Genomic DNA, 26,102 nt, shown 5'->3' on the forward strand with positions numbered 1-26,102 from the left:
CTTGGAGACTGGTATTGTAAGGGAACTGACTTTGCCAGACTTTTGACCTTTGTCCATGGCCGAAGTCTCTTTCTCAGAATTGGTGGAAGTCGAGCTCTTTTGTCTCAATATTTCCTGGTTGCCCTGGAGCGCCATACTCGGTTTATGTCTTTCAGTTTGGCCTTCAGTACTATATCTGTTACCGAGGCAAACTGGAGGGCACCCAGGATTCTCTCTTGATTTCTCCTGGACGTCAATTTGTCCTTGAGAAAACGTCTTGTGTTCTTTGCTAATTCTGTCCTCTTGGCTGTTGGGAGACGTAGCGTGTGGGAACGCAGATCCCATTGAAATCCCAGCCATTGAAACTGGAACCCCAACTGTTGTAGGAATTTTATCACTGTTTGACCAAATGAGCCAGTCGTCTAGGTAAGCTACTATTTGAATTCCTTGGGTTCGTAATTCTTGGATTACCGTCTCTGCCAGTTTGGTGAATATCTTGGGTGCTATGTTGAGTCCGAATGGCATTACTTTGAATGCATAAGCTTGGTTGCCTAGTTTGAAGCCTAGAAACGGACGAAAATGCTTTGCTATCTGAACGTGATAGTAAGCATCTGTAAGATCTATAGAGGTGGTGACGGCCCCACGGGGAAGCAAGGTCCGCACCCGAGAGACTATTAGCATGTGGAACTTGTCGCATTGAATGTAAGAATTCAGATGAGACAGGTCCAAGATTACTCTTCGCTTGTCTGAGTCTTCCTTTGGCACGCTGAACAAGCGACCTTGAAATTTCAAATGATTTACCTCTTTGATTGCATTCTTTTGTAATAGATCGTTTGCATATAAGACTAGCTCCTCCGTTGGAAGTTGATGGAAACTGGTTGGTGGAGGGGGCTCTTCTATCCAACTACACCCCAGACCTTTGGAAATTATGCTGAAAGCCCAATTGCTGAACGTCCAACGGTTTCGAAAGATGTAAAGTCTTCCCCCACCCGAGAATTCTCAATGATTCGCTGCGGATTTACCTCCTCGGCCTCCGCGGAATCCTCGGCCTCGAGAAAGGGTCCTTCCACTACCTCTGTTGCGAAAAGTTCATCTCGCACCAGAGCCTCTGGCGCGTTGGTAACCATGGAACGCACCCTGGGTTTCATAGTTGGGGTTAAAGGCAGGGGAAGTAGCATAAGAGGTAGTTGCTACCTGGGACTGAGGAACCGACACATTGCTGTTGGGGTTGTCTTTTTGAAGTGGAGGGTTGAATCACTTGCGTTACCGAGATGGTCTGAACTAATTGTTGTGACTGCCAGTTTTGGAAGGATTGGAAAGGTCTCAGCCTCTTCCTACCTCGAGATTGGTTGCTGGCCGGTTCGAACTTGCGTTTGGGGCCTAGGCTCCACCGAACCTTGAGGCTCTGATTGACTCTGGCAGCCTCGCTGCAGACATTATTGACTAGATCCTCCGGGAATAAGTCAGGGCCCCAGATTGGGGCTTTAATGAGCTTGTTAGGCTCATGACAGGACGTGTTTACAGCAACGACGTCTGGCCGCAAGGAAGTCTTAGGCATCAGACAGCAAGGTCTGAAGCAATGACTTTGTCAAAACCTTAAAGAAGGGTTCCTCTTCATACATTACATTAAAGAGGTCATTTCAGCCATTGTAGCAGAGTTGATCGATCTACTCAATCGCGTACGGGCTTCAAACTCGAGACTTATCAAGGACTCTGGAAGCCTGGGTAGTCGCTCACTGAACTATGTAGAGGCACAGTCAGCGCTTAGCTTACCCGCTGTGAAGGTCGCTGGGGCGTTGGTCCAGCACTCGTGATCTCCCGGGAACAGGAGGGAAGTTAGATCCGATTCCCGCAGTTGTGGTAACGGTTTGTCCTCGTTAATAGCCTGATGAGCGATGTCCATCTTTGTGACACACTGAGTGGGGGTTTGCTCGTCTACCACGAACATCGTGTAGGAGCTTTTATGGGGCGTTGGCATAGTGTTAACACACTCCCACTCGTTCAGGGTTCGGACCCAGGTGGACTGAGCCTGTTCTTTTGGGTAGATCACGGTTTCTTTGGGAACTTTATCCAACCGTACAAGTGCCTCCTCGGTTAAGCATGCGAAACCAGGGAAGGGGAACTGGAGACCCGGCGGGTAGAATTCAAAATCTTGAATAAGCCGGGTGCCACATCCTTCGATGGTTAACATACCATCCTTGAAGGGAGTGTGCAAGGTCATTCTCCACGGGTTGCTTTTGACAAACTCCGGGAGCTTAGAGGCAACCGGGATAACATACGGTTGTTGCTGAGGCAGTCCTGAACGCATGAGGCTCTCAACGAGAGACTCCTGGTTTTGCACCCTCTCAGTGAGGGACGTCACCAGGGAACTAATTTGTTCCAACAACTGGCTCGAGAAGGCTGCCGGATAGAAGGAAGCCTCCGGGGTCTTAGTTTTCAAGCCGGTCTTCGCTCTCGACCCAAGAGAGGAAGAAGCAGCTACGGCCGAGTCTTTGGGGCCTCTGGAAGACGAAGTCTTAACAGGTTTAGGGGATTTGGAAGACCTGCGAGTCTTCGTTAGGGGTCTACGGAGAGACTTAACCTTAGGGACAACAGGACGTGGCCTGACATCAGCCCCATGCTTCCCTGAGAAGCCCTGAAAGGAAGAATTAGCAGAAGAGGTAGAAAAAGTCGGGCTAAGGAGAGGAATCTTAGCCCGAGACCCACCTGCCTCACCTACCTCCCTACCTAGCTCTGGCTTGTCTAGAGCCATAGGTTCGATGTCAAGGTTGATAGCCGCGACGTCCTCCAAGATCGTCTCCCCCATCACCTCGTGGTCTTCAGACAGGAGTAGAGCCACGCCGATCTTAGCAACGATGGGGTCCGCCACATCCTTGGGGACCGCAGCCGAGGTCTTGGCGTTAGGGTAAATGAGGGAACACTTTTCTTCCGACAGGACGTAGGGTTTCTTCGCCTTGACATTTCGGGCGAACCCGCCGACCCAGATCTTAAGGGTCGCCAAGGCAGAAGTCTTAGAAGACTGAGAGCTCTGAAAAAGAATAAATCGTTACTAACAACAACGTAACTTCGTCGAAGGAAGTGTAAAAACACGTAGACCGAGATTAAATGTTTTAATTCAATCAGAGATTACAATGGAAATAACAAGGAAAAACCCAGAGATTAAATCCGAAGGAAATATAGATAGTAACGACAGGGACACCTACCGAATCCGCAGTAAGCGTGGAGACAAGCCTGTAACAGACCACGCAGTTGTCTGGATGCCAAAAAATCAGATCATCGACCTGGACAGCGCAGTGGGCATGAGATCTGCAAACGTCATGGCCGCACGCTTGCTGAAGCATGGCCGCGCAGGCTGTCATCTGACAGCGGACCACCTGTAAAAATAAAGATACATAAGTATCCCATAGGTGGTTAGTATCCTAAGGGGGACCCGGGTGCTCCGGGTACTAAAAATAAACAGGTAAAAAACCGGATAAAAAACTAAGAATAACATTCCGAACCGGTATAGTAATCGGGGAGGAAAAAACTTAGCATAAGCAGTAATTACTTGATAATGTTAAAACAAATCCGTAATTTAGCTACGATCATTCAATAATATAGTATTGTCATAGAGGTGGATATACTATCCCGTCGGTACCGGGGAAGTATAGAATAAAATTGTAATAATGACATGCTTTCTGTTGGCTACGGGGAGACAACCGAGATAGACCCGGGGGGGTTCACAACCAGCCTACCAGGGTAGGGGGGTCGAAAAGGGAGGGAGGGAGGAGTTCAATGACTCCCTGCCAGCCACAAGGACCTTAACGAACAGAGACAATAAATAACATAATAAAAACAATTAAATAAAAGCTCTAACGTGATTACCCCACGAACAAATAGTCTACATAATAGCAGCCATTCCTTATAAGGAAGGATAGAAGACCCAAGCATGATACGGTATGAAACAAAGGGAATCACGCTGAAAGAATACCCAATACACAACCGAAATCTCCCCGGCCGACCGATGGCCAATCAGGGCGGCAGGGGAAAAACCCGGCTACGACAAGGCATGTAAAGTGAGCGTACTTGACTATAACCTCGATAGCTGTTCACGGCTCAGACTAAGGGGAGGAGTCAGTAGGAATCCCGGGGAAGGGATGAGTAAGCGGGGGCTGGGGAACGAGAGGACTCGACCCGTAAAACAAAACGGCAGACTCCAAAGTCTCATAGATGTGAGGTATCCCTTGAGGGGGATGAGGGTATGGGGTGGCATACACCAATAGAGGGGAGGGGAGGAGCCAGTGAGAACTGGCCAATGGTGGGGCTCGAGGCGATCACGTGGGACCTTGAGTGGACAGGAATACCAATCTGTCCAAACAGAACCACGAGATAAAAACGGAATGATCATATAAGGATAATAGAATAATGTAAAAATAATGTAACATGTAGAACTAGGTTATAAGGCATGCGAAAGCTAAATTAATGCAGTAAGAGAGGGACGCAGGGGTAATGGCAGGGAAAGAATAAATAAAGCCGAGCCCTCCAGTGCGGGTAGGTACCGAGCTGGACAGGGGGGCCAACAACGGCTAGATCAGGTATGATGCTGATCGGTAGGATAACAAAAAACTAGAATAAAAAACTGCCAAGCGAGAGTCCCACTCGAACTAATAGCGTAACTCTTATCTAGGTGTAATGAGTAATAAATCCTAGATTAAAAAACACCATAACGCGATAACTAAAACCTTCCAGGTACTCGGCCTCGAAGGGTAGCAAGTAAGCCAAAACCTAAGTTCAAATAGCTACGATACGTTATCAATATAATATCAGTATAGCAAAGTGTTAATCGGTAAAAAACTGCAGCGCAACAGCTTCAAATCGAATAACAATTAGTAGAGAAGACTAATTGCAAGGCGTTAAGAACGAGCCAAGGGGGTAGCAAAGCCAACATGGCCGCCGCGTAGCGGGGCCATCGAAACTGAGAAAGCACGAAAACTCAAATAATAAAAATAAGGGCAATGCTACCTCCAGAAGCTCAAAAATCATAGCTCTAGTACTTAACTTGGATGAGGAATCTTGGGTATCCGACATCTTGCACTAGAACAGGAGCAAACCACCGAAAACACAGAGCCAAAAAAGCACAACAAACTGTCGTAGTGATGCTATAAAAAGGAGTGACGTAGTTGGCGTGGGTTGAGATGGTGGTAGTAGCTTTCAGTGGTGGGTGTTGAACGGCACCTCGCTGTTACAGGGATGTTGAAGAGGAGATATCTAAATGCACGAGACCTCTGGTTGTGGTTTAACACGCCCCAGTATTATACAGACACCTATTTAGGTGAGCGAGCTGGGTTCAACCCTGGCATTCCTATGCAACTTTTTTCTCTGGTAATACATAGCAGTTATATACCTTGGAAATTATGCAAAAGGAGCATTTCACAGAGTGGCACAGGTGGAGCCCAGAAATTTAATTTAGATAACTTTTAGTGCTTATGAGGTGACAACCATGCTATCCTCGACCCATGTTCGGTAATCAAAGATAATACAAACCAAGTTACAAGGTATTTCAACACACTGGAGTTATTCCCCTATTGCTTAGGGATAATTCTAAAAATTAAGACATTTGGGTAATGGTTCAAACTATCGCCACTTACCAAAACATATCTTTCCATCACCAGTAAATCCTGCGTTACATGAACATTTGAAACTTCCTTCAAAGTTTTGGCATTTTGCATTACTGTCGCAACCAGTAACTTCTATTCCTTCCAAGCACTCGTTCACATCTAGAAATATAAGTGATGATATCCTAAATTAAAACAGTACATTATTGAAAATATTTTTAATTATCAAAAATAAAGATTACTCCATATAGTAAAACCAGCTAATTAAATGAACATACAAGATAGTAAAAAGACATACCACTATCACTTTAAGGACCTGTTAACTTGAAACTGTAGTAACAAACCGAGACAGTAGTTATGTAAAAATCTTTAGCATTTCATTACAAAAAATAGATATTCAAATTGAGTTTAGGTACCAAGTCAACCGTACCCTAAAACATTTTGGTGTCCATATGCAGGATATGAAGGATCCATGTGTCTCATATGCCTGTCAGATTGAGCTCATTCCATTATCTGTATGACAGCTCGATCCTTGTGTCTAATATGCTTGTCAGAATGACTTCATTCAATTACCTGTACAAAAGCTCAGCAGTAATCTTTTCACACCTTAACAAGGGTTAACTAGACGCACTTTGTAGATTAAACAATCCTAAACCTCACAAATTTTAGTCATAAGTAAAAAAAACTTCAAATATATATAATTACTATTAGCTATGGTTTATCTTGAATATTCAAATGTATGGTACATGTTAGCAAGTTACCGTTGAGTTTAACCAACCAGAAAGCTTAAGACTCCACAAGCATGGTAAGATACTGTGATATTTTGTATTAATTTGAATTCTAAAAAAAGAACTGACCACATTAAAATAAAAAATTCCCTTCCGCAATCCTTTTAATTTCTTTCACAAGAGGCTACTTGTTTTACAACCCCATTACACCTACCTGATCACAATGAACAGGAATACCAAGATTAAAGAATTTTAAACTAGATTAGGGGTATATATTCAAGCTATATCATTAAATGTAAGTGGACACCATGTTAAGACAAGTCTCATCCCAAGAGGTCCCATTATATATAAAAAATATTCAAGAATGCAAAATCAGCAACACTTTCAGTCCCAAGAATTTTAAATAGGGGATCCTCATTCTACATTTGCTTTACCATATGGTAGCAGTGCCCCATTTCTTGCTTATCTTACCAGTTTTTCATCAATGCTTACTGCTCTATGAGGGTTTCCATCATTAGTAGTTCTATAAATATTTATCACAACAGTTTTCATGTATTTTGACTCCATTCCACCATCTGTTGCATCCTACTGGTACCTAATTAATGCCTAAGACTAATTTTTAGTACCATCATGTTTTTGCTTATTCTACAATTTGACTGGCCTATAAAATCTCTTGCCAATGTCCAGATTATTTATTCTACTGCTCTACTGGTCATTCTCCAATGATCTTATCTAGAGTATGGGTATTCCCAGTTACTTCCTATGGTGAATTATCCTAAATGGATCATCAAATTCACATTATACAGAAGTTTCCTAGAATTAAATTACCTCACGGGGAATATGTCATATATTTTGGCTAATTGAAACTCTTCTAGGGTCCTCCAATAAACAAAAAGCATAAGATTGTCTTATTGGTGCCTCAGGAGGCTCCTCTTCAGGATGCCCCAATTTTACTTTTGTCAATTCTGATTTTCTTTAATTTCTACCCAAATAAGGTACCTAAGAAGAGGTATTATCTAACGGCTCTATCCAGAGGTTGATTTCTTCCAATATGACAATATCAAGCTGTAAATATATCAAAACTGAATAGAGCAATGCTTCCTGAATCAAGAATCTTACAAGGTCTTTTAAAGATTATCACTTACCAGAACATATCTTTCCATCACCAGTATATCCTGGTTTACAAGTGCACAGGTAACTTCCCAAAGTGTTGACACATTCAGCATTGCGATGACAGAGTCCATCTGCACATTCATTTATGTCTGAAATAATATCAACAAATTAATATCTACATATTTTTTAAGCATTTTAAAAGACCAAATACTAATATACCTTTACTTGCAATGCAATATAAAAATCTGTTGCTTTAGATAGCAACCTTATGACAATTAGCAATGCTACTTAAAGTGGTCAAATATAATATTACATTTCCCAAAAGCTATAAAATGACAACTGAGGAAACATTTATAGCTTCACTATATACAAGGAAATTACAACAATCATCCACACAAAGTAACAGTTTAGAAGTCCTAACTCCAACCTATATGTAAATGTATTTAGAGAATAGATTTATATTATAGCTTCCAATCTGAAACTATGAATTCATGTACGAAAGGATAATCATTCAGAATTAGATTAAATTTTTTCTTATTTAAAATTCATGTGCAATCCCATCAAAATGAAGGAAGAGATTTGACAAAAAATACAATCTAACGTGTACAATAGTACTTTATTCGCAAAAGGAGGCTATCTATCGAAAAGATACGGCAGGAATGTCCCACTAATCTTCAGCCAAGTATGGAAATTTTTCAGTTAGTTTTTTTCATGAATCGTACACAAGATTCATGAGTGGAATCCCACATCAACCTGGACTGACTAGTAGTGGTAATAGGTAATATTGATTCACCATAATTAGCAATGACAATGATCAAAATTACCTACAAAAGATCAAATTTTTAATATGAATATCAAAACACTAATGGAAAAGGAACAATGGTGCTATTTACTTAACAGCTCCTCCAAAATCCAGCTAAAGAACTTTTTTAAACTACTGTATAATAAAGAAAAACCCTTCCCAAAGTTAAAATACTGTATTACTAACACTATGAATTAAAGATCCTAGCCTCCTGGCATTATGGATCAGATTATCATTAAATTTCTTTCCAAATCTGGAAAAAACAAAAGGAAATGATAGCTGGCAAAGTAGCCATTCCCATTTGACAATCAGCAGGTCTAAATGGAAATTCTATTAAAGAAAAAATTTGAATAGGAAGGATTAGTAGACTGAAATTATCCACGAAAGTATGTAAGTGTCTCAAAAATCAAATGCTATCTTTGAAACCCTTCCAGACTATAATATTGTAAAATTATATTTTCATAAAATAAATTTTTGAACATACAGTATTTACCCGGTGGTTATATAAATATAGCTTTAGTCCCTGACGTCCAGCAGAAATTCAAAACTCGCGCCAATCGCAGATTGAGTAGCCAGGTGTACCACCAGCGCCCTCTGTCACGAGGTACTTGGAACCATTCCATGATTCCTCAGATCTTCCATACCCATAGGTCTCTAGAGGGGAGGGTGGGAATTAAATTTCTATAACCACCGGGTATGTTCGAAAATTTATCTTATGAAAATATTTTTAAACACAAGACTTACCCGGTGGTTATATAAATATAGCTGGTTGACACCCTTGGTGGATGGTCAGAGAGAGCCAACATTGTTGCAATTTTTACTTTAGAGTTAATAAACAAACTTAAGGGTTCGTACCTGATAAGGAAGCAGACTTCATTGATTCTCTGCCTCATTATGTCTGCTTTTCTTATGAGATCCAGCGATCCACCCAGGGGGCTGAAGACCTCTAGCTGCCAAACCGGTGTAAATACCTCTATGTTGACAGGACCTCCTCCAACACCCTTGTTCCAGGCACTCTCAAGGAACAAAATTGACCACCTGACTAAAATCAATGATTGTGGAAGACTGGTGACCAGTCTCCACAGACAACCATAAAAAACAAAGTTCCAAGAGAAGAAAAAGGGTACTAGGATTAAGGGAATGTAGTGGTAGAACCTTCCCCCACTACTGCACTCGCTGCTACGAATGGTCCCAGAGTGTAGCAGTCCTCATAAAGAGTCTGGACAAGTTTTAAGTAATGCGAGGCGAACACAGATTTACTCCTCCAAAAGGTTGTGTCCAAAATGCTCTGCAAAGATCGATTCTGCTTGAAAGCTACAGCTCTAACTTCATGCGTCTTAACTTTCAGCAGTTTGCGGTCTCCCTCACCGCAGTGTGAGTGAGCCTCTCTTATAAAGAGCCTGATAAAAAATGATAGGGCGTTTTTTGACATCGGTAACGAGGGCTTCTTGACCAAACACCAAAGAGCTTCAGACTTACCTCGTAATCCTTTAGTTGACATCGGTAACGAGGGCTTCTTGACCAAACACCAAAGAGCTTCAGACTTACCTCGTAATCCTTTAGTTCTGTCCAGATAGAACTTCAGTGCTCTTACAGGGCACAGGACCTTCTCCAATTCTTCACCAACCACATCAGAAAGGTTCGGAATCTCGAAAGACTTAGGCCATGGATGAGAAGGGCATTCGTTCTTGGCAAGGAATCCAAGGTGCAAGGAGCAGAAAGCTTTGCTGTTTCTGAAGCCAATATTCTTGCTAAAATCATGAACCTCACTGACACTCTTAGCTGTCGCCAGACTAACCAAGAAAAGTGAGATCTTTAAAAGCAGCAGTGTAAGGGTTCAAACCTGTCACTCATGAGGAACCTCAAAAACAACATCCAGGTTCCAGGCTGGTGATTCCCATTGTCGCTCCTTAGAAGTCTGAAAGGATTTGAGAAGATCCTGTAGGTCTTTATTATTTGAGAGGTCCATGTTCCTGTGCCTGAAGACTGCTGCTAACACACTCCTGTACCCCTTGATGGTAGAGGAAGAAAACTTGCGTTTTCTTCTAAGGTCTAAAAGGAAGTCAGCAATCTGAGTCAAAGAGGTACTGGATGAGGAAACTGAGTTGACACTGCACCATTCTCTAAAAACCTTCCACTTGGACTGGTACACTTTGATGGTAGAAGTCCTCCTTGCTCTAGCAATAGCCCTAGCTGCCCTCTTCAAAAATCCTCTAGCTCTTGCGAGTTTGATAGTCTGAAGGCAGTTAGATGTAGACCTCGGAGGTTTTGATGGTGCCTTTCCAAGTGTGGTTGTTTGAGTTAGGCTTCTTGGGATGTCCACCATCCATTGTAGTACCTCTGTGAACCACTTCGAGATCTGAAACTGGGAAGCATTGTCTCTCCAGCCTTTTCATTTTCGAGGTTGCAAACAGGTCTATGGACGGACGACCCCAAATCCGCCAAAGTTTCTAGCAAACCTCTTGATGCAATGTCCATTCCGTGGACAGAACTTGATTTCTCCTGCCGAGACCGTCTGCCATCACTTTCTTTTCTCCTTGGATGAACCTTGTAAAGAGGGTTACAATCCTCTCCTTTGCCCAAACGAGAAGACCCTTTGCAGTTTTGTAAAGGGACCTAGAGTGCGTTTCGCCCTGTTTGGCTATGTATGCCAATGCTGTAGTATTGTTGGCATTGACCTGCACCACTTTGTTCCATACCAACCCTTCGAAACCTTTGAAGCCAACAGGACTGCTAACAGCTCCTCCTGGTTGATGTGGAGGCTCTCCCGATCTCTTGTCCACAGACCCGAGATCTCCGACTTGCCCAGTGTTGCTCCCCACCCCGAATCCCAGGCATTGGAACAACACAAGGTCTGGGCTCCTGTGTTCCAGTGAGAGGCCTTCCTGAAGTTTGCCCGGATCATTCCACCATTGGAGGCAACTTCTTACTGGTTCCGTAGGAGGAATGCTTTCCATCTCAAGGCTCTTTTCCTTGTCCCAATGATGATTGAGGTGAAATTGAAGAGGACAGAGATTCAGTCTTCCCAGGGAAACAAACTGCTCCAGTGAGGAGAGGGTTCCCAGCAAACTCATCCACTCGGATCACAGAACATAGTCTTGTCTCTAGAAAAGTACGAAGTTTCAGGAGGGGTTGTTCCATCCCCCGAGGGTGACGGAAAAGCCCGAAAAGCTACTGTGAATCTCCATCCCCAAAATAAAGGATCTTCTGGGATGGAATCAGTTGGGACTTTTCTGTGTTTACAAGAAGACCCAGTACCTGTGACAATCTCAATGTCATTTGCAGATCCTCCAGACAGCGATTGAAGGAATGAGCTCTGAGTAGCCAGTTGTCCTGATGCCTCTCGAGTGCAGTATGCTCGCTACATTTAACATTAGCTTCGTGAAAATGAGAGGAGCGGTGCTGAGGCCGAAACACAAGGCTCGATACTGGAAGACTTCCTTCCTGTAAACGAACCTCAGGCAACGCTTGAAACTCGGATGAATGGGGATACGAAAGTAAGCGTCCTGGAGGTCTAAAGAGACCATCCAGTCACCCTTTCTTACTGCTGCTAGCACAGTCTTTGGTGTCTCCTTGGAGAACTTTGTCTTCTGAACGAAGTCATTGAGTGCACTTACATCCAGGACTGGTCTCCATCCCCCAGAGTTCTTGGGAACCAGGAATAGGCGGTTATAGAACCCTGGTGACCGCAAGTTTTGAACCCTCTCTACTCCTTTCTTCTCCAACAAGACACATTTGGAGATGCATAGCCTGCCTCTTCGACTCCTCTTTGTATCTGGGAGAAAGATCTACCGGATCTAAAACTAAAGGTGGTTTCATAATGAAAGGAATCTTGTATCCCTCCTTCAGTACAAGAACAGACCAAGGGTCTGCTCTCCTTTTCCCCCACGCTCGCAAGAGGTTGTTCAGTCTAGCTCCTACTGCTGTCTGAAGGCGAAAGCAGTCTGACTGCTTCGCCCAGATCTGGAACCTCTCCTCCTTGCTCTCCTCCCGTCGGGTCTGGAACTACCCCTATTGACGGGTTTCCCTCGAAAAGGCTGTTAAAACTGAGGGAATGGAGTCTCTTATCGGTTTGCTACTAGTAAAGGAAGTCAGTAGGACCTTCCTTGCAGTCTTAGAGACTAAATCTTGAGTGACCTGGGTCAAAGCAGAAGCAACCTCTCTTACTAACTCCTGAGGAAACAGAGATGGAGAAAGTGGTGCATACAGCAAGTCAGACTCCTGAAAGGGTGTGACCCCCATGGAAAGAAAACACCACATTTGTACTCTTTTTCTAAAGAACCCCAGCTGAAAAGAGGGCTGCCAACTCAAGAGCCGTCTCTAACGGCTTTGTCCATACAAGACAGGATCAGGATAATACTATCAGTGTCAGTATCCTTAAGGGTTGAAACTTTCTTCCCCAAGGCTCCCAGAGTCCAATCCAGAAAGTTGAAAACCTCAAAGGCTCTGAAGACGCCTTTGAGGAGATGATCGATTTCAGAAGTAGACCACAGAATCTTGGTCCTTCTCATGGCCAACCGACGAGGAGAGTCTACTAGGCTTGAAAAGACTCCCTGGGCAGAGGCAGGAACTCCCAAGCCGAGAATTTCTCCCGTCTCATACCACACGCTTGACCTGGAGGCTAATCTAGCAGGAGGAAAAGAGAAGGCTGTCTTGCCTTTTTCTTTTTTGGATTGCATCCAGTCTCCCAACATCCTTGAAGCTCTCTTCGATGACAGAGAATCATCTTGGTGAAAAGAGATGCCTTCGCTGCCTTCCACAGGGTAAACTCCGAAGGTGGGGAACTTGAGCAACAGGAACAAAATGATCAGGAAATTCTTCCGTAAAAATTTTCATAATCCTCTTAAGATCAACTGAATGATGAAGGGTACTAGTCTCTTCTCCCTCCGGGAAATCTTCAAAAAGGTCAGCCATGGAAAGGTGATCATCAATCTCTTCCTGATAAAACTAACTAAAGTAGAGACTTCCTTACGGGCTCTACTACTGTCAGCCACAGGTGCAGGATCATCATGTTTCACGTTGATCCAACGCTCGGAAAGAAGTCGCTCGCGATCATTACGATCGGAAATAATGCGCTCGCGATCTTGACTCTCTGAACGACTGATGTCATCATGACGTCAGAGGCTCTTACGCTCGGCGTCACGTCCGACTGCTTGACGTTTGGCATCACGTTCTGCTTGACGCTCAACGTCATGTGCTTGCCGTTCGAAGTCACTTCTAACTTGACGCTCGGCATCAAGTTTAGCTGCTTGCCAATCGTCGTCACATTTGGTCGCTTGGCGTCACACCTGGACGCTGACATTTAGTATCAAGTGGATCAGGGTCTCCACGTTTCACAGAAACCTTATACCGTCGTACAGCGCCGTGTTCAATTGCTTGACTCTTGGAAAGCTGTCCCTCGTCAAGCGCTTCTTGACTAACCGCCTTACTACGCTTAGCGTCAAGTTGCGAAGATTCCCGACGCTCGGGATCTTGGCGCGCCACTCTCTTGCTGTCCGTAGGTTGATACGTTTGCATCAAAGAAGAGTGTTGTTGCTGCATATCTTGCAGCATATTCCAGTTCGGGTTAACTTTTGGTAAAGCGGGAAAAGTTACTTCCACCACAAACTCTCTTCTTCATTGCTCATGTAACGCGCAGTGTCCAGGAGACAACAACCAGTCTGACGGTGGCAGCGGAGCATGCACCGAAGTGATACCAGACTCAAGAACTTGTTCTGCAACAGGCTGGACTAGACATATGTCAGAATCCGACGTCCTAACAGGACGTTTAGCAGGAGAACCTTCTTCAGAAGAAGGAAAACGCTCCAGACTGCTTCAGTGGCTACAACCAGGCCCGATGCTGATCTACTGCATCCATTTTCCTCTAAGAGGTCTGGAAGCTTGACGCCAGCCTCTGCTGTGCGCTGCGTCATCAGAAGATGAGGTAAACACCTTAACCTCACCTTTCCCATGGTGAGGGCGAGGGTCCCGTGAGACTGAAGGACCCAAACCGCGTTCCCAGGAGTAGGTTGAGATCCGACAGGGGACAAGTTATCTCACACTTGCATAAGTAAAGGCATCGATGGGAGAGAATCCCCTTCCACGACATCCGTCACAAAGGATCGAACACTTCGCCTGGAAGACCGGCGCTGAAAAGTGTCAAGAGGTGCCTAGACATCTTTTCCGTAACCTGTTGCAAAAGGCCTCTCTGAGAGGGGTGGTGTAAGATCATCCCAGGCGAAAAGTCGAAGCAAAGCTACGGCTTAAGAAAGTGTTAGCATGTGGCTGCTTGGAAGATTGTGCCGTGGAGGAAGATTCCTCGGAACTCCATTAGGAACTGTAGAAGGTCCGGGAACCATTCTGCGGGTTGCCATAGCGAAGCTATTGGAGCTCCGTCAGGGGCAGGTCTGGGAACCATTCTGTGGGATGCCATAGCGAAGCTATTGGAGTCATTGATAAGATTCTGCTTATCCTGACTTGGCTGAGGACTTTTTCACCAGACCGAATAGGGGGGGAAAAAAACAAGGCACACCTCTAGGCCACCCCACCGATCTTGGAATACATCTTGTTTGAGGGCCTGGGCAATGGTCAAGTGGGAGCCTGAAGATCAAGGGCACTGCAAGCATAACCACAGTCGGGGACCCCACAAAGTTAAGACTTTGTTAGATACAAGATGATTCCAAGACACTAGGAGCCCACTATCTGGGTGGTTTTGCAAGCACATTCCTATACCAGGAATGACGCGAGCAGATGGGGGCAACTAGTTGTTCTCTGTTCATCTGAGGCTTCGTACTGCTAGATGGTTCTCTAGAGAGGTGAATGCCGGCACCTTTCTGAATCGGGCCAACGGACGAGGATGGAATGGTATGGCATATGCCCCGCCCCTCTCTCTTTTGATGCATTATAAGAGAGCATCAGGTCCAGAGGGAAGACGAGAAGACAGGCCTCTTTGCAGAAGCTATCGTCTGCCACCCATCATCCGCGGATTATCCAGCAGTGAGGAGGGGGAGTGCATAGCAATAAACACCTCCAGATGATGTCGGGACGTGTAACTAATTGCATGTTCTTGTAACGAAGGGGAACAGCCTGTTCTTCCTCCAACTGCCACTAATCTAGTGTGCTTGGCTGAATAAGACCGATACCAAACGGTAAACCAGTTAATCAGTACAACTTATGTTATAATAGCGAATCTCCATAGAGATCGCTTTCTGGACAAGAGACTGAATGGTAATCACCGAACGCATCCAACCAAACCCAAAAGGGGATTGAGACATATCTTCAATCTATTGTTGGGTGGGTAAAGAGCATAAGTCTACTACGGAGTAGTAACACCGAACTGCGCGCATGACAAGCATACATGCGTAGTTAGACTTTTAAAGTCATGTCCGGAACTCGGAGAACGTTGAAAACCTTCATAATGGAGGTTTCTCCTTCTTAGGACCTAAAACGTTCATACTTCTCCTTTTCCGATCGGTAAACTAGCATTTATATTAAATGTTCCAAACTAGGGAACAGATATGCTTATGAGAAGTTTCCAGCCAAAGCCTTTGTAGGAGAGACTTCTGATCGGGTAAAAGGAAAAAATGCCTATGAGGAGGCAGAACGTAAATGCCGTATGTCTGATTACAGGAAAGTAGCCAAGTAATGTACTGAATAACCTGGCTTCAGTAAGGGATATAAATATACAACTTAATAGAACGGAATTCTAATTGGAAGATGAATATAGCCCTTATTGGCATTAAGATCGCTCGACGCATATATATATATACTTGTCTATTTGCGCTAGCGCATGCATATTCTCTGCCTCCAGGAAACGTTCGCAACGAATCTGGTTGCAGGAATAACGTATGTGCAACGAATCGCAGCATTATTGCCGAAAGAATTTTAATCGTTGACTAATATTTTCTTGAATGAGAGCAAACATGTTCTCAAACAAAATAACAGATTTTGAGCAAAGCGAAAAATATATTTTTGGGTGAGATGGCCATATCGTCTTGATGGAAGGTTCCTTTGCTTCCTTTGGATATATATGACTACCATAATATTCCCAGAGAATTAAACTAAAGGTTTTTACAGAATTCTAACTTCTGGCGCAAGTACCCTAAAGGTTTCCCTAATGGTAGCTTCCTTTGGATATATATGACTACCATAATATTCCCAGAGAATTAAACTAAAGGTTTTCACAGAATTCTAACTTCTGGCGCAAGTACCCTAAAGGTTTCCCTTTAGAATATCGTGTATCAACAGGGGACGCATGCATTAACACGTCACATGGCTATCTGCACCCCACCTAGTGTTTACGCTTCGAGGGGGAAAGGAAGCGAGGAAAGAGGTGCTGTTCCAAAGTTACCCTACCTTAGTTACTGTTACGGTACTCGCAACGTAAACAAACCGACGCCATACTTGTGTGACGTCACGTCCGCCCTCATTCCGTTCTAGCTCACTACCAGCCTCCGCGATACAATACAGCAGGGAGGGGCCTGGCAGGCTGAACTGGAATAGTTGGGCGGGTCCATCAGGACGACATGGCCATCTCACCCAAAACTCAAAATTCGTTTTTTGGGCTCAAGCCATGTCGTCCTGATGGAAGTGTACTAGAGAATTAATGTATCGTGGATTTGTTCCCATTTCAAGTGCCTTGTACTCCGATTAACATTCCCGTGGTCTGGTGACCAAAGAGACAGTGACATCTCCGTTGAATGTCACTACCAGAGGCATTACACTGACATGGCATCCCGCCCCCCTTGCGAGGAAGGTCCTAATAGGACAAGAGGAATATCTCGAAGTAATCTGACGAGGAAAGACTCACCTGGATAAGAAATCGTGCCGGTCTCAAGACAGATCAGAAGGGTAAATATTTGTGTAGGAACAAATTTTATACCATTAGGTGAGTATATATAAGATAGTAGGTATACTAATCATAATAAACTCTAGAGTAGGTTCAATAAAACAAGAACAGCAATATATTTTCATGTAAAAAATAGCAGTGAAATTAGACGCATATGGTAAATAAAATAAATATTTTATTTGAAACTTGCATGGAAATATGGAAAATTATGTACAATAATAAAATACGATAATAGACATAGATATCTTAATAAGACTGATGCAGAATCTGAAAGGGAAAAAACTTTTCCTGTAATCGCTAGTTCCTGAGGAACGCCAGTCTTTTAAATCATAATACACTTCATGTCCAAGAACATGTGGCACACGTGTAAGAATCTATGTCATTTCACCTTGGTAAAGAACAGTCCATTAGTGACACTAAGTGTCCCTTGAAATCACTGTATCGCACTAGGGTCAACACAGGCACCCGTTTATCCCGAAAAACTCACTGTCCTACGCAGCACTAAACAGCAGGTTTCATCACGCTACCTGCTGCCACCACGAATCTCTTGACTTCTTGCACCTGCTTCGAATAGTGTTTGAAGAACACTCTAGGGGACTTCCAGCCTGTGAAGGATCGAAGGCTTTCGAAGTCCATTCCTTGGAAGAAATTTAGGGAAGAGGAGACTTTCCTGGGATCGTGACCTGCGGGTGTACTGTCAGGATTAGCTCTGCGAATAAAGTAGGTGATTTTCGCTCCAGGTTGTTTTAGTGACAGGTCACTGCCCGACGTTTCTCCTTTAAAAAGCTGTCCTCCACCAAAGTCAGAAGTTCTTCGAAGATAGACCTTAAGACTCTCCACTGGGCATAGAGAGACATCTTCCTTCAGGGGGCAGATTCTCCAAGGGCCCCATCTTTTGGTGGGAAGTTAATTTTTAGCGAGAAACGAGGGGTCGGGGAAGAGGGTAAGTTCCCCCGTGTCGGCGAACTGTATCTGGCCCTCTTCTCTTGATAATGCCACTAATTCACCGACTCTGGCTCCCGAGGCGAGAGCAAAAAGGAAGATTACTTTTTGAGTCAAGTCTTTCAGAGGGCAAGAATCATTGTCCAGGCTAGAGGCAAAATGAAGCACCTTATCCAGGGACCAGGTGATGGGTTTCGGTGGAGGTGCTGGACGGAGTCTAGCGCACGCCTTCGGGAGTTTATTGAAGATTTCGATGGATAAATCTATTTGGAAGGCGTATAGAAGTGGTCTGGTCAAGGCCGATTTGCAAGTGGAAATCGTATTGGCTGCCAAGCCTTGTCCATAAGGTGAATAAAGAAAGACATGCAAAAATCTATGGAGATTTCCGTAGGATTTTTTGCCTTGACGAAGGATACCCACTTCTTCCAGGATGATTCATATTGCCTTCTGGTAGACTTCGTTTTGTATTCCTCTAGGAAGTCCAAACTTTTCTTTGAGATCCCAAAACTTTTCTTCATGGCTAGGGAGAGAAAATCATGAGATGAAGATCCTTGACTTTCTTTGATGAAGCGAAGACAGTCTACTTCTGCACCTGTTGGGAGAGAACTGGGCCCGGCAGGGGGATCAGCTTGGGCTATAGCTCCAGGACTAGTGGGAACCAATTGCTCCGGGGCCACTTGGGAGCCACTAGGGATGCTGTCCCTTTGAAGGTTCTCAGTTTGGAGAGGACTTTCAGCAGAAGGTTGGGTGGAGGGAACAGGTAAATCTTGGACCATCTGTTCCAGTCCAGGGACATGGCGTCCACTGCTTCCGCTTTGGGGTCCTCGTAAGGGGCCACATATCGAGGAAGTTGCTTGTTGTCGCTCGTCGCGAAGAGGTCTATCTGTAGTTCCGGGACTTGACGAGAGATGGAGAATGATCTTGCGTCTAGGGACCATTCCGACTATGGGGCTTGTCCTTGATAGAGCGTCCGCCATCACGTTGCGGAATCCTTGTAGGTGAACTGCAGACAGGTGCCACTTCTTCCTGTCCGCTAGGCGGAAGATGGGTAATAGCACCTGATTTAGGTGGGGCAATCGAGCCCTGACGATTGAGACATCTGACTACTACCGAGCTGTCCAGAGTTAGACAGATGTGTATCGAGGGACACGGGGATAATTTCTTCAGGGTGAGAAGAACCGCCATGGCCTCCAAGATGTTGTCAAACGGCCTGAATAGGGGAGACCATGTTCCTCGAACTTGCCGTTGATGGGAGCGGCCTCCCCAACCTTCCAGAGAAGCGTCCGTGTGGATGTTGAGCGATGGAGGTGGAGGTTGGAGAGGGATGGATCTTTTCAAGGTCCTTGCTTCTGACCACGGGCTTAGAAGGGAGCAAAGCCTGTTCGGTAGGGGTCTCTTGAGATCTCTTCGAGCGACTGATGCGTTTCGTCTCCAGACTCCTGATGCATCCTTTAGCTGTGCTTGTAGCACTGGGTTTGTCACCGAGGCGAAGTGTAGTGAGCCGAGAACTTACTCCTGCTGTCATCTTGAGATCCGTTTGGATTTGAGAAGTCTTCTGACAGACCCTGCTATTTCTTTCCTTTTCTTCAGTGGAATGGAAAGGCGGTGTGACTGAAGATCCCAATGGACTACTAACCATTGGAACTTCTGAGCTGGAGCGAGGCGAGACTTCTTGGTGTTTATTTTGAAACCCAGATGTTCCAGGAACTGGGTCACTTTGCTGCAAGCTTTCAAACATTTTTCTGGCGAAGTCGACCAGACCAGCCAGTCGTCGAGGTAGGCCATTACTTGGATGCCCTGAAGGCGTAGCTGGTGGACGATTGTGTCTGCTAGCTTGGTGAAGATTCTCTGAGCCCCGTTGAGCCCGAAGGGCATGGCTCTGAAGGCGTAGCTTCTTCGTTGGAGCCGGAATCCTAGGTAGGAGGAAGCGTGGTGGTTCATTGGGATGTGCCAGTAGGCATCCGCCAGGTCTATTGAGATCGTGTAGGCCTTGTGAGGCAGTAGGGCTCTTATTTGTTGAAGGGTCAGCATCTTGAATTTGTTGTTCGCAATGAACTTGAGGGGTGACAAGTCGAGAACGACCGAGTTTGTCCGAGTCCTTCTTGGGAACACAAAACAGTCTTCCCTGGAACCTGGTGGACTTTACCCTCTTGATCACCTTCTTGTTCAAGAGTTCTAGGACATATTCTTCCAAGAGGGGGGTTGATGGCTGGAAGAATTGGTGGAAGGTTGGAAGTGGTTGTGTCCAGCTCCAACCCAGTCCCTTCTTGATGATGCTGTGTGCCCAAGGATTGAAGGTCCAGCGATCCTGAAAGTGGCGGAGTCTTCCTCCCACCAGAAGCACTTCATTGCTTCTGGTTTCCCCGAGGGCTTGCCACCTCTGCCGCTAGCTTCCCTTCCTCCTTTGCCCCTGGAGGGACGGTGCGAGGAGTCTGCCTGAGCCTCTACCTCTGGGACGAAAGGTAGAGGACTGTCGTTCATAGGCAGAGGTGAAGACCGCTGATTGTGACACCACCGGTTGGGTGACCAACTGAGAGGTCTGTTGTGGCTGAGCGACCACTTGGGGAGTAGCGGGAGCCGGAAACTGGCGGTTTTGTCGACGCTGCTGGGGTCTGGGTTGGAGGATTTCCTCTTAGGCTGAGGGCCTTCTTCCTGAGAGGATTTCCTCTTTTGTGACAAGCCCCACTTGTTGAGAAGGTTCCGATTCACAGAGGCGGCTTTGTCAATGATCTCTTTCACCAGAGCAGATGGAAAGAGATGCTTACCCCAGATGTTGGAGGAGATTAGTTTCCGTGGTTCGTGTTTTACTGCCGCGTTGGCAAACACGAACTCTCTGCAGGTTCTTCTGGCCCTGATGAAGCTGTACAGGTCCTTCATCACAGTCACTAGATGGGTCCTGGCAACAACCATAGAGAGATCTGGGACTAACGTCCCCGGCTATGACCTCGAGCTGAATTTGATGAGACAAGGAGGCAGCTAGTCTCTCCTTGGTCTCTTGCTCCCGTCGAAGAAGGTGGTCATTCAGCTTCGGGAGGTCCTCATTGAACTGACGTCCAGCCACGTCAGGTTCCATCTTCCCAACCGTGAAGGTAAACTGGATGTCTTTCCAGAACCTGTCGTCGGGGGGAAGGGCGAGGGAGAGAGGCCTACACTCCTCCAGGGTAGGGCAGGGCTTTCCTTCCTCCACCGCTTTCATGACCGCATGGAAGGCCTTTTCCACGAAGGGAAAGGTTGCAGAAGAGGGAGCAAGAAAGGACGGGTGCTTCTTGCTCAGAGCCGGCATTTTTGAGTTAGTAAAACCGCGACTCTTCAGGCATTCTGCCAGCATGGCTTGGGCTTTTGAGTGATCGAAAACGATCACCTCTTTCGGCTCAAGTCTCCTCCTTGGAGGCGGGTTCGGACCTAAGTCGGACGTAACAGTCCAGGTAAGCCTCGAAGTTAGGGAAGAATTCCACTTCTTCCAAAAGGATACCCTAACTTCTTGTTGATAAAGATTTTGCCAGTTGTAATTGGCATATGCTCGGCGTACCTCCAGGGGTTAGACTCCGAGCAGGAAGGAAGGTCCTTAACCGAGATCATCTTCGATTGCTTCCATCCCATCAAACGACTTGTAATTTCTGCAGAATGCTTATTAAGCTTCTCGTCCATTAATGCCACCAATACCCGGATGGCATCTTCGGTGGCGGGCCGCAGTGGCTGCGATGCGGCGGAGGTAGAGGGGACTGGCTCCTCGACCACTACGGGAGCTGCCGGAGGTGGAGGGGTGACCTCGCCCTCTGAATCAGGTATTCCACCTGATGCTCCTCTTCCTCCAGATCCTCGCCCATGAGGGTCCTCTCGGTGTTGTCGGACACGTCCGACATCTTCTCCACCTCGTCTTAGACGACACTTGCTAAGCGTAGTCTCGATGTCTGGTTCGACGGGCAGTTGAACCAAGGGGAACTGATCCTGGGGGATCACAGAATCTGCTAATGCTTTCGGGAAAAGCATGGCCCTCATCTTCTCGCTGGGAAGATACGGACCAGCGGCGTTCTTCTGGAAACCGCGCACCCAATTGCGCAGTTTCTCTCTAGCATTGTCCCTGGCCTCTGCGGACGGGGGTTTGTCGAACCCCTCATCAAGGAGGCCTTTGCAGATTAAGCAGGACACTGGATCCCAATACTTTAAGTTGCTCTTTTTTGCAGTACAGGGGGCGTGGGTCCAACACGCCCTATGCCCGTAGAAGTCCGGCCAGCGAACCGAGCAGAAGGGGCTCTCACACTTCAGGTACTCCTCCTGTAAAAGAAAGAGAACATAAGTACATAGAAAACAGAGTCATGTCTTACATTACTCTTAAACTTAAGATTCATTAATCTGTAGCTCTGTGTGTTATGTGAGCTCCGGATAGGTGAGCTAGAAAAGAAGTAGGAACACACACACTTGTGAATCCCGTCCAGCCAGTTACCGCGACCTTTTCTGCCGGCAATTCCTTAGGACCTGAGGTTCTAGAAGAGGGAATGGTATCCCTATGGGGTAGCCAAGCTAGGCTTCCTTATAAAGGAATTGTCTACAGAGTGGAGAAGGTCTGAAATCGTTCAGAACCTAGAGAAAAGAGGGGGAAAATAGGAGAAACCCCTTTATATTTGGGAAGGTCCCGGTAAGAGACTGCACTGACAAGCACAGAGACTGCTAGAAACATTGCACTGTACAATCATATAGCTCAGACACTGTCTTCAGGGTATGAAACAGCAAAGAAGATCAGTCTGGCTATATGGCTGTATAGGTCAACTGCCGGCACGGGGCCGGCAGCCGGGGGGAAGGGGTGCTTGTCCCTGGAAGCCGCGAAAGCGTCGCTTGCCGGCGGCAGCAGCGGCAAGGGGCGGCAGCCCCCGGCAGCCGGCATGTTGTTGCCTTAGGTAATCCTCAGATAGGAACGTCCTATGAAGTAGGAAAGTCACCTGGCGTGCCGGCGGCTATCGCCGGCAGGCGGAGGCGGTAGTAGACCGGCACCATGATAGAAGAGAGAAAGATAAGGAGGGAAGGAGGAAGGGTAATGTTCGATACCCGACCGGCTTCCCTCCGGAAGGAGTGTGCTCATGATGGGGGGGGGGGAATATACCTATCATCTGGCAGCAGGGAGCCGGTAGATGGCTGGGTGCCTATGGTAATCCAGGGGAGGATCAAAGGACACTCTAAACAGGGGGGGGGAGGGTGATCTTCTGCCGGCAGGACGGCCGCTAACACTACCCCATAGTTCGACTGAGGGGGAAGTGTAGCAGAGCAGCCAGCCAAGCAGGAGAGCACAGCTTAACCTACAATTCTCCCTGATGGGGAATTGAAGGACAGTGGACAGGGGTGTGAAGGCAAGCCGACACAAAGGGATAGAGTGGGGGTAGGGGAGTGAGGGGGCACAAGGGGTCTTGACCCTAAAGCTCCCAAGGAATGGGGGAATCTGTTTTCTATACAACCCAGGCAGGAGAGAAGCGCTCTCCAACCCTAGGGTAGGTTAGCTCAGAGTAGGAACAGAACTGGTGTACTGTCCTAAACTATAATTAAACAGAATCCCCCAAGGCCTAACCTAAACCAGGAGATCTCCTCCTAGATTAGGGAGGGCTGGGGATACGTATCGCTAGGCAACAGGAGGAAGGGACGTGTCCCAACCAAGAGCAGTCTAGGGGGAAGGGCTAGGCCCTTCCACCTTCAGTCTCAGTCGATACCCAAAGGGAAAGGCGTTCCCTTAGGGTGGACTGGGATGAACGATAGGTACTCTGGGATTCTGTCCGAAATCCCCCCCATAAACTATGGAAGGGAAGAGGGAAGAACTACCTAGCCTAACCTACCCGAAATTTTTCGGGTAAGGGGCTAAGAATAGCAAGGCTACCCAGAGGGAGGTTACCCTAAGGTAACAGGGGAGATAAGGAAGCATACAAGGGTCCCAACGTTGGGTTAGGTGTGACATGGATGGACCAGGCACGGTCCCTTGTACGGTCCCTCGAAGGCAAAAAATATGTGCAACACTGAATATTGTATATGTTTAAAATGCCTATTTCCTCATTATCATGACACTAGGAACACTATTATATCATGCAGAAGTAAACATGAACACTAGGCTGCGGCCTATGCTAGGCTGAAAGACTAGCATGGGGTCGGCTAACTAAGAGTGCCGAAGACTACCATCGGCATAATATAACCTATTCCTAATAATGAAGACTAAATAACTAATGATATTTAATTAGTTATAAGGCCAGGAAGGCTGTTCTGGCTAGCTAAATAACGCATGCAAGGCGAACAGCTGCGCCGTAAAATAGCGGCTCCGGGCAAGGCACAGCTCGGCCACAAAACACAAGATTTTAGCGTAAAAAATCGTTACTCTACGGCCAGAGCTTATTTAAACAATACAAGAACCTGGTACTCAACTTTCCAGAAGAAGGTGATGCAGAATGTTGACTCATGGCGAAGGATGCACAAGATTAAGCGAGATCACTTTGAACCAACAAGCTGACGGTGAGCTACCTAGAAAAGGAATGAGGACGGACGTGACGTCACACAAGTATGGCGTCTGTTTGTTTACGTTACGAGTACTGTAACAGTAACGAAGGTAGGGTAACTTTGAAACGGCACCTCAGTTACCTCGCCACCTTTTCCCCTCGAAGCGTAAACGCTAAGTGGGGTGCAGATAGCCATGTGAAGTGTTATTGCATGCGTCCCCTGTTGATTTACGATATTCTAAGGGAAACCTTTAGGGTACTCGCGCCAGAAGTTAGAATTCTGCGAAAATCTTTAGTTTAATTCTCTGGGAATATTATGGTAGTCATATATATCCAAAGGAAGCTACTGAAGGAACCTTCCATCAGGACGACATGGCTTGAGCCCAAAAATACAGTTATAGAGGCGATCATTTTCCCTTTGGTTTACCCCTCCACTTTATCTGAGGGGCTAGCCAGTGTTCATTACACAGAAACGTATGTCTGTATACCTGTGGGCGGGGTTTGAAACGTTCGTAACGTAATGAGAAGATGCCCACGCTGTTGCTATCATTCTTTAACGTTAGCTAACAATGTTCCTTCGGGACTAATTGTTCGAATCAATAACCCTGTAAGGATAGAATAAAAAGTCTCTGAAGACTATCGTGTAAAAAGGCAAGTCGTTAAACCCAGGGTACAATGACGGGGGAGGCTGCCTCCATCAAACGGTAGAACCGAGTTTAAGACTATAACCTCGCAGTTTTGTTTTGGCTAGAGTGCATGCTCCGGGAAGGTTTACAGCCTTCACGAAGTTTTAACACCCAATTAAGTTTTGTGAAAACTTCTCAGGAACGAGTCTCCCGAAAAAGGGTGAAGTCTCGTATGTGGGGGTTTGCTTCAAGAAGGCCAGACATAATGGCCATCGACCGCTTACCCAAAGGCGTTGCCATAGAACACTTTCTTGCTAGTGAGAAAACTACCGTCTAAACCAGGCAAGGCCTGCCAGGGGAAATGAACTGGCATGTAAAGAATTTATAATTCCCCGCTCATTTCCGTCTGCTAACCAAACCACTCGAAGTGGGAAGATGGTGGTGGTTCGTTCGAAAACGAAAGGATCGGTGCTGGCGAAACCAGACTAGCTGATATAGTAATCAGCTGGGAGTGTAGAGTGATGTATCAAGTCACACCTTTGGGAGACCCATCCCGTAGAGGGGGGGGGGGGGGTGACCATAGAGTTTTCAGCAAACTCTGGATCATGGAAACAAGAGATTCTGATGAGAACCTAGGGGTTCAGAATCTGTGAATTCCTTTCTCACGACCTTAAGGGATGTTGTACCGAGAACCCGCAGGAACTATCGCTGATTCCTGATGGAATTTTCAGGAATTGTGTTACGTGACCAAGACCCAAAGGAACTGCCATAGTTACCTGTAGAGATTCGTAAACCCTTAGGCAGCAGGCATCCCTCTGTCATCAGAGTAAAACTCTTGATGACGATGAGCGCGCGTGAACAATTCACGGGATGAGAGTTCAAAAACTCTGTCATGAGAGTAACTCTCTCGTGCACTCGTGAACACTTGAGTGCAACGAGTACGAAAAACTGTCTAAAGAGTTGTTCGCGCACTTCAACTGATTGCGTGCGCCTCGTGTTCATGCGTGCCAAGTTGATCGTGTGC

At 46.1% G+C, this 26,102-nt stretch overlaps 1 protein-coding gene across 1 annotated transcript in view; it reads right to left on the minus strand.

The window, feature by feature from the left end:
* The window catches only part of LOC137653520 (fibrillin-1-like), a 234,878-nt gene that overhangs the window by 49,089 nt on the left and 159,687 nt on the right, over positions 1 to 26,102 (minus strand). Inside the window, 2 exon segments of the mRNA XM_068387022.1 lie at positions 5,607 to 5,735; positions 7,447 to 7,563. Of these exon segments, the coding sequence (XP_068243123.1) occupies positions 5,607 to 5,735; positions 7,447 to 7,563 (246 nt within the window).

The sequence above is a fragment of the Palaemon carinicauda genome, chromosome 1 (assembly GCF_036898095.1).
Source record: "Palaemon carinicauda isolate YSFRI2023 chromosome 1, ASM3689809v2, whole genome shotgun sequence".
Classification (NCBI taxonomy): Eukaryota; Metazoa; Arthropoda; class Malacostraca; order Decapoda; family Palaemonidae; genus Palaemon; species Palaemon carinicauda.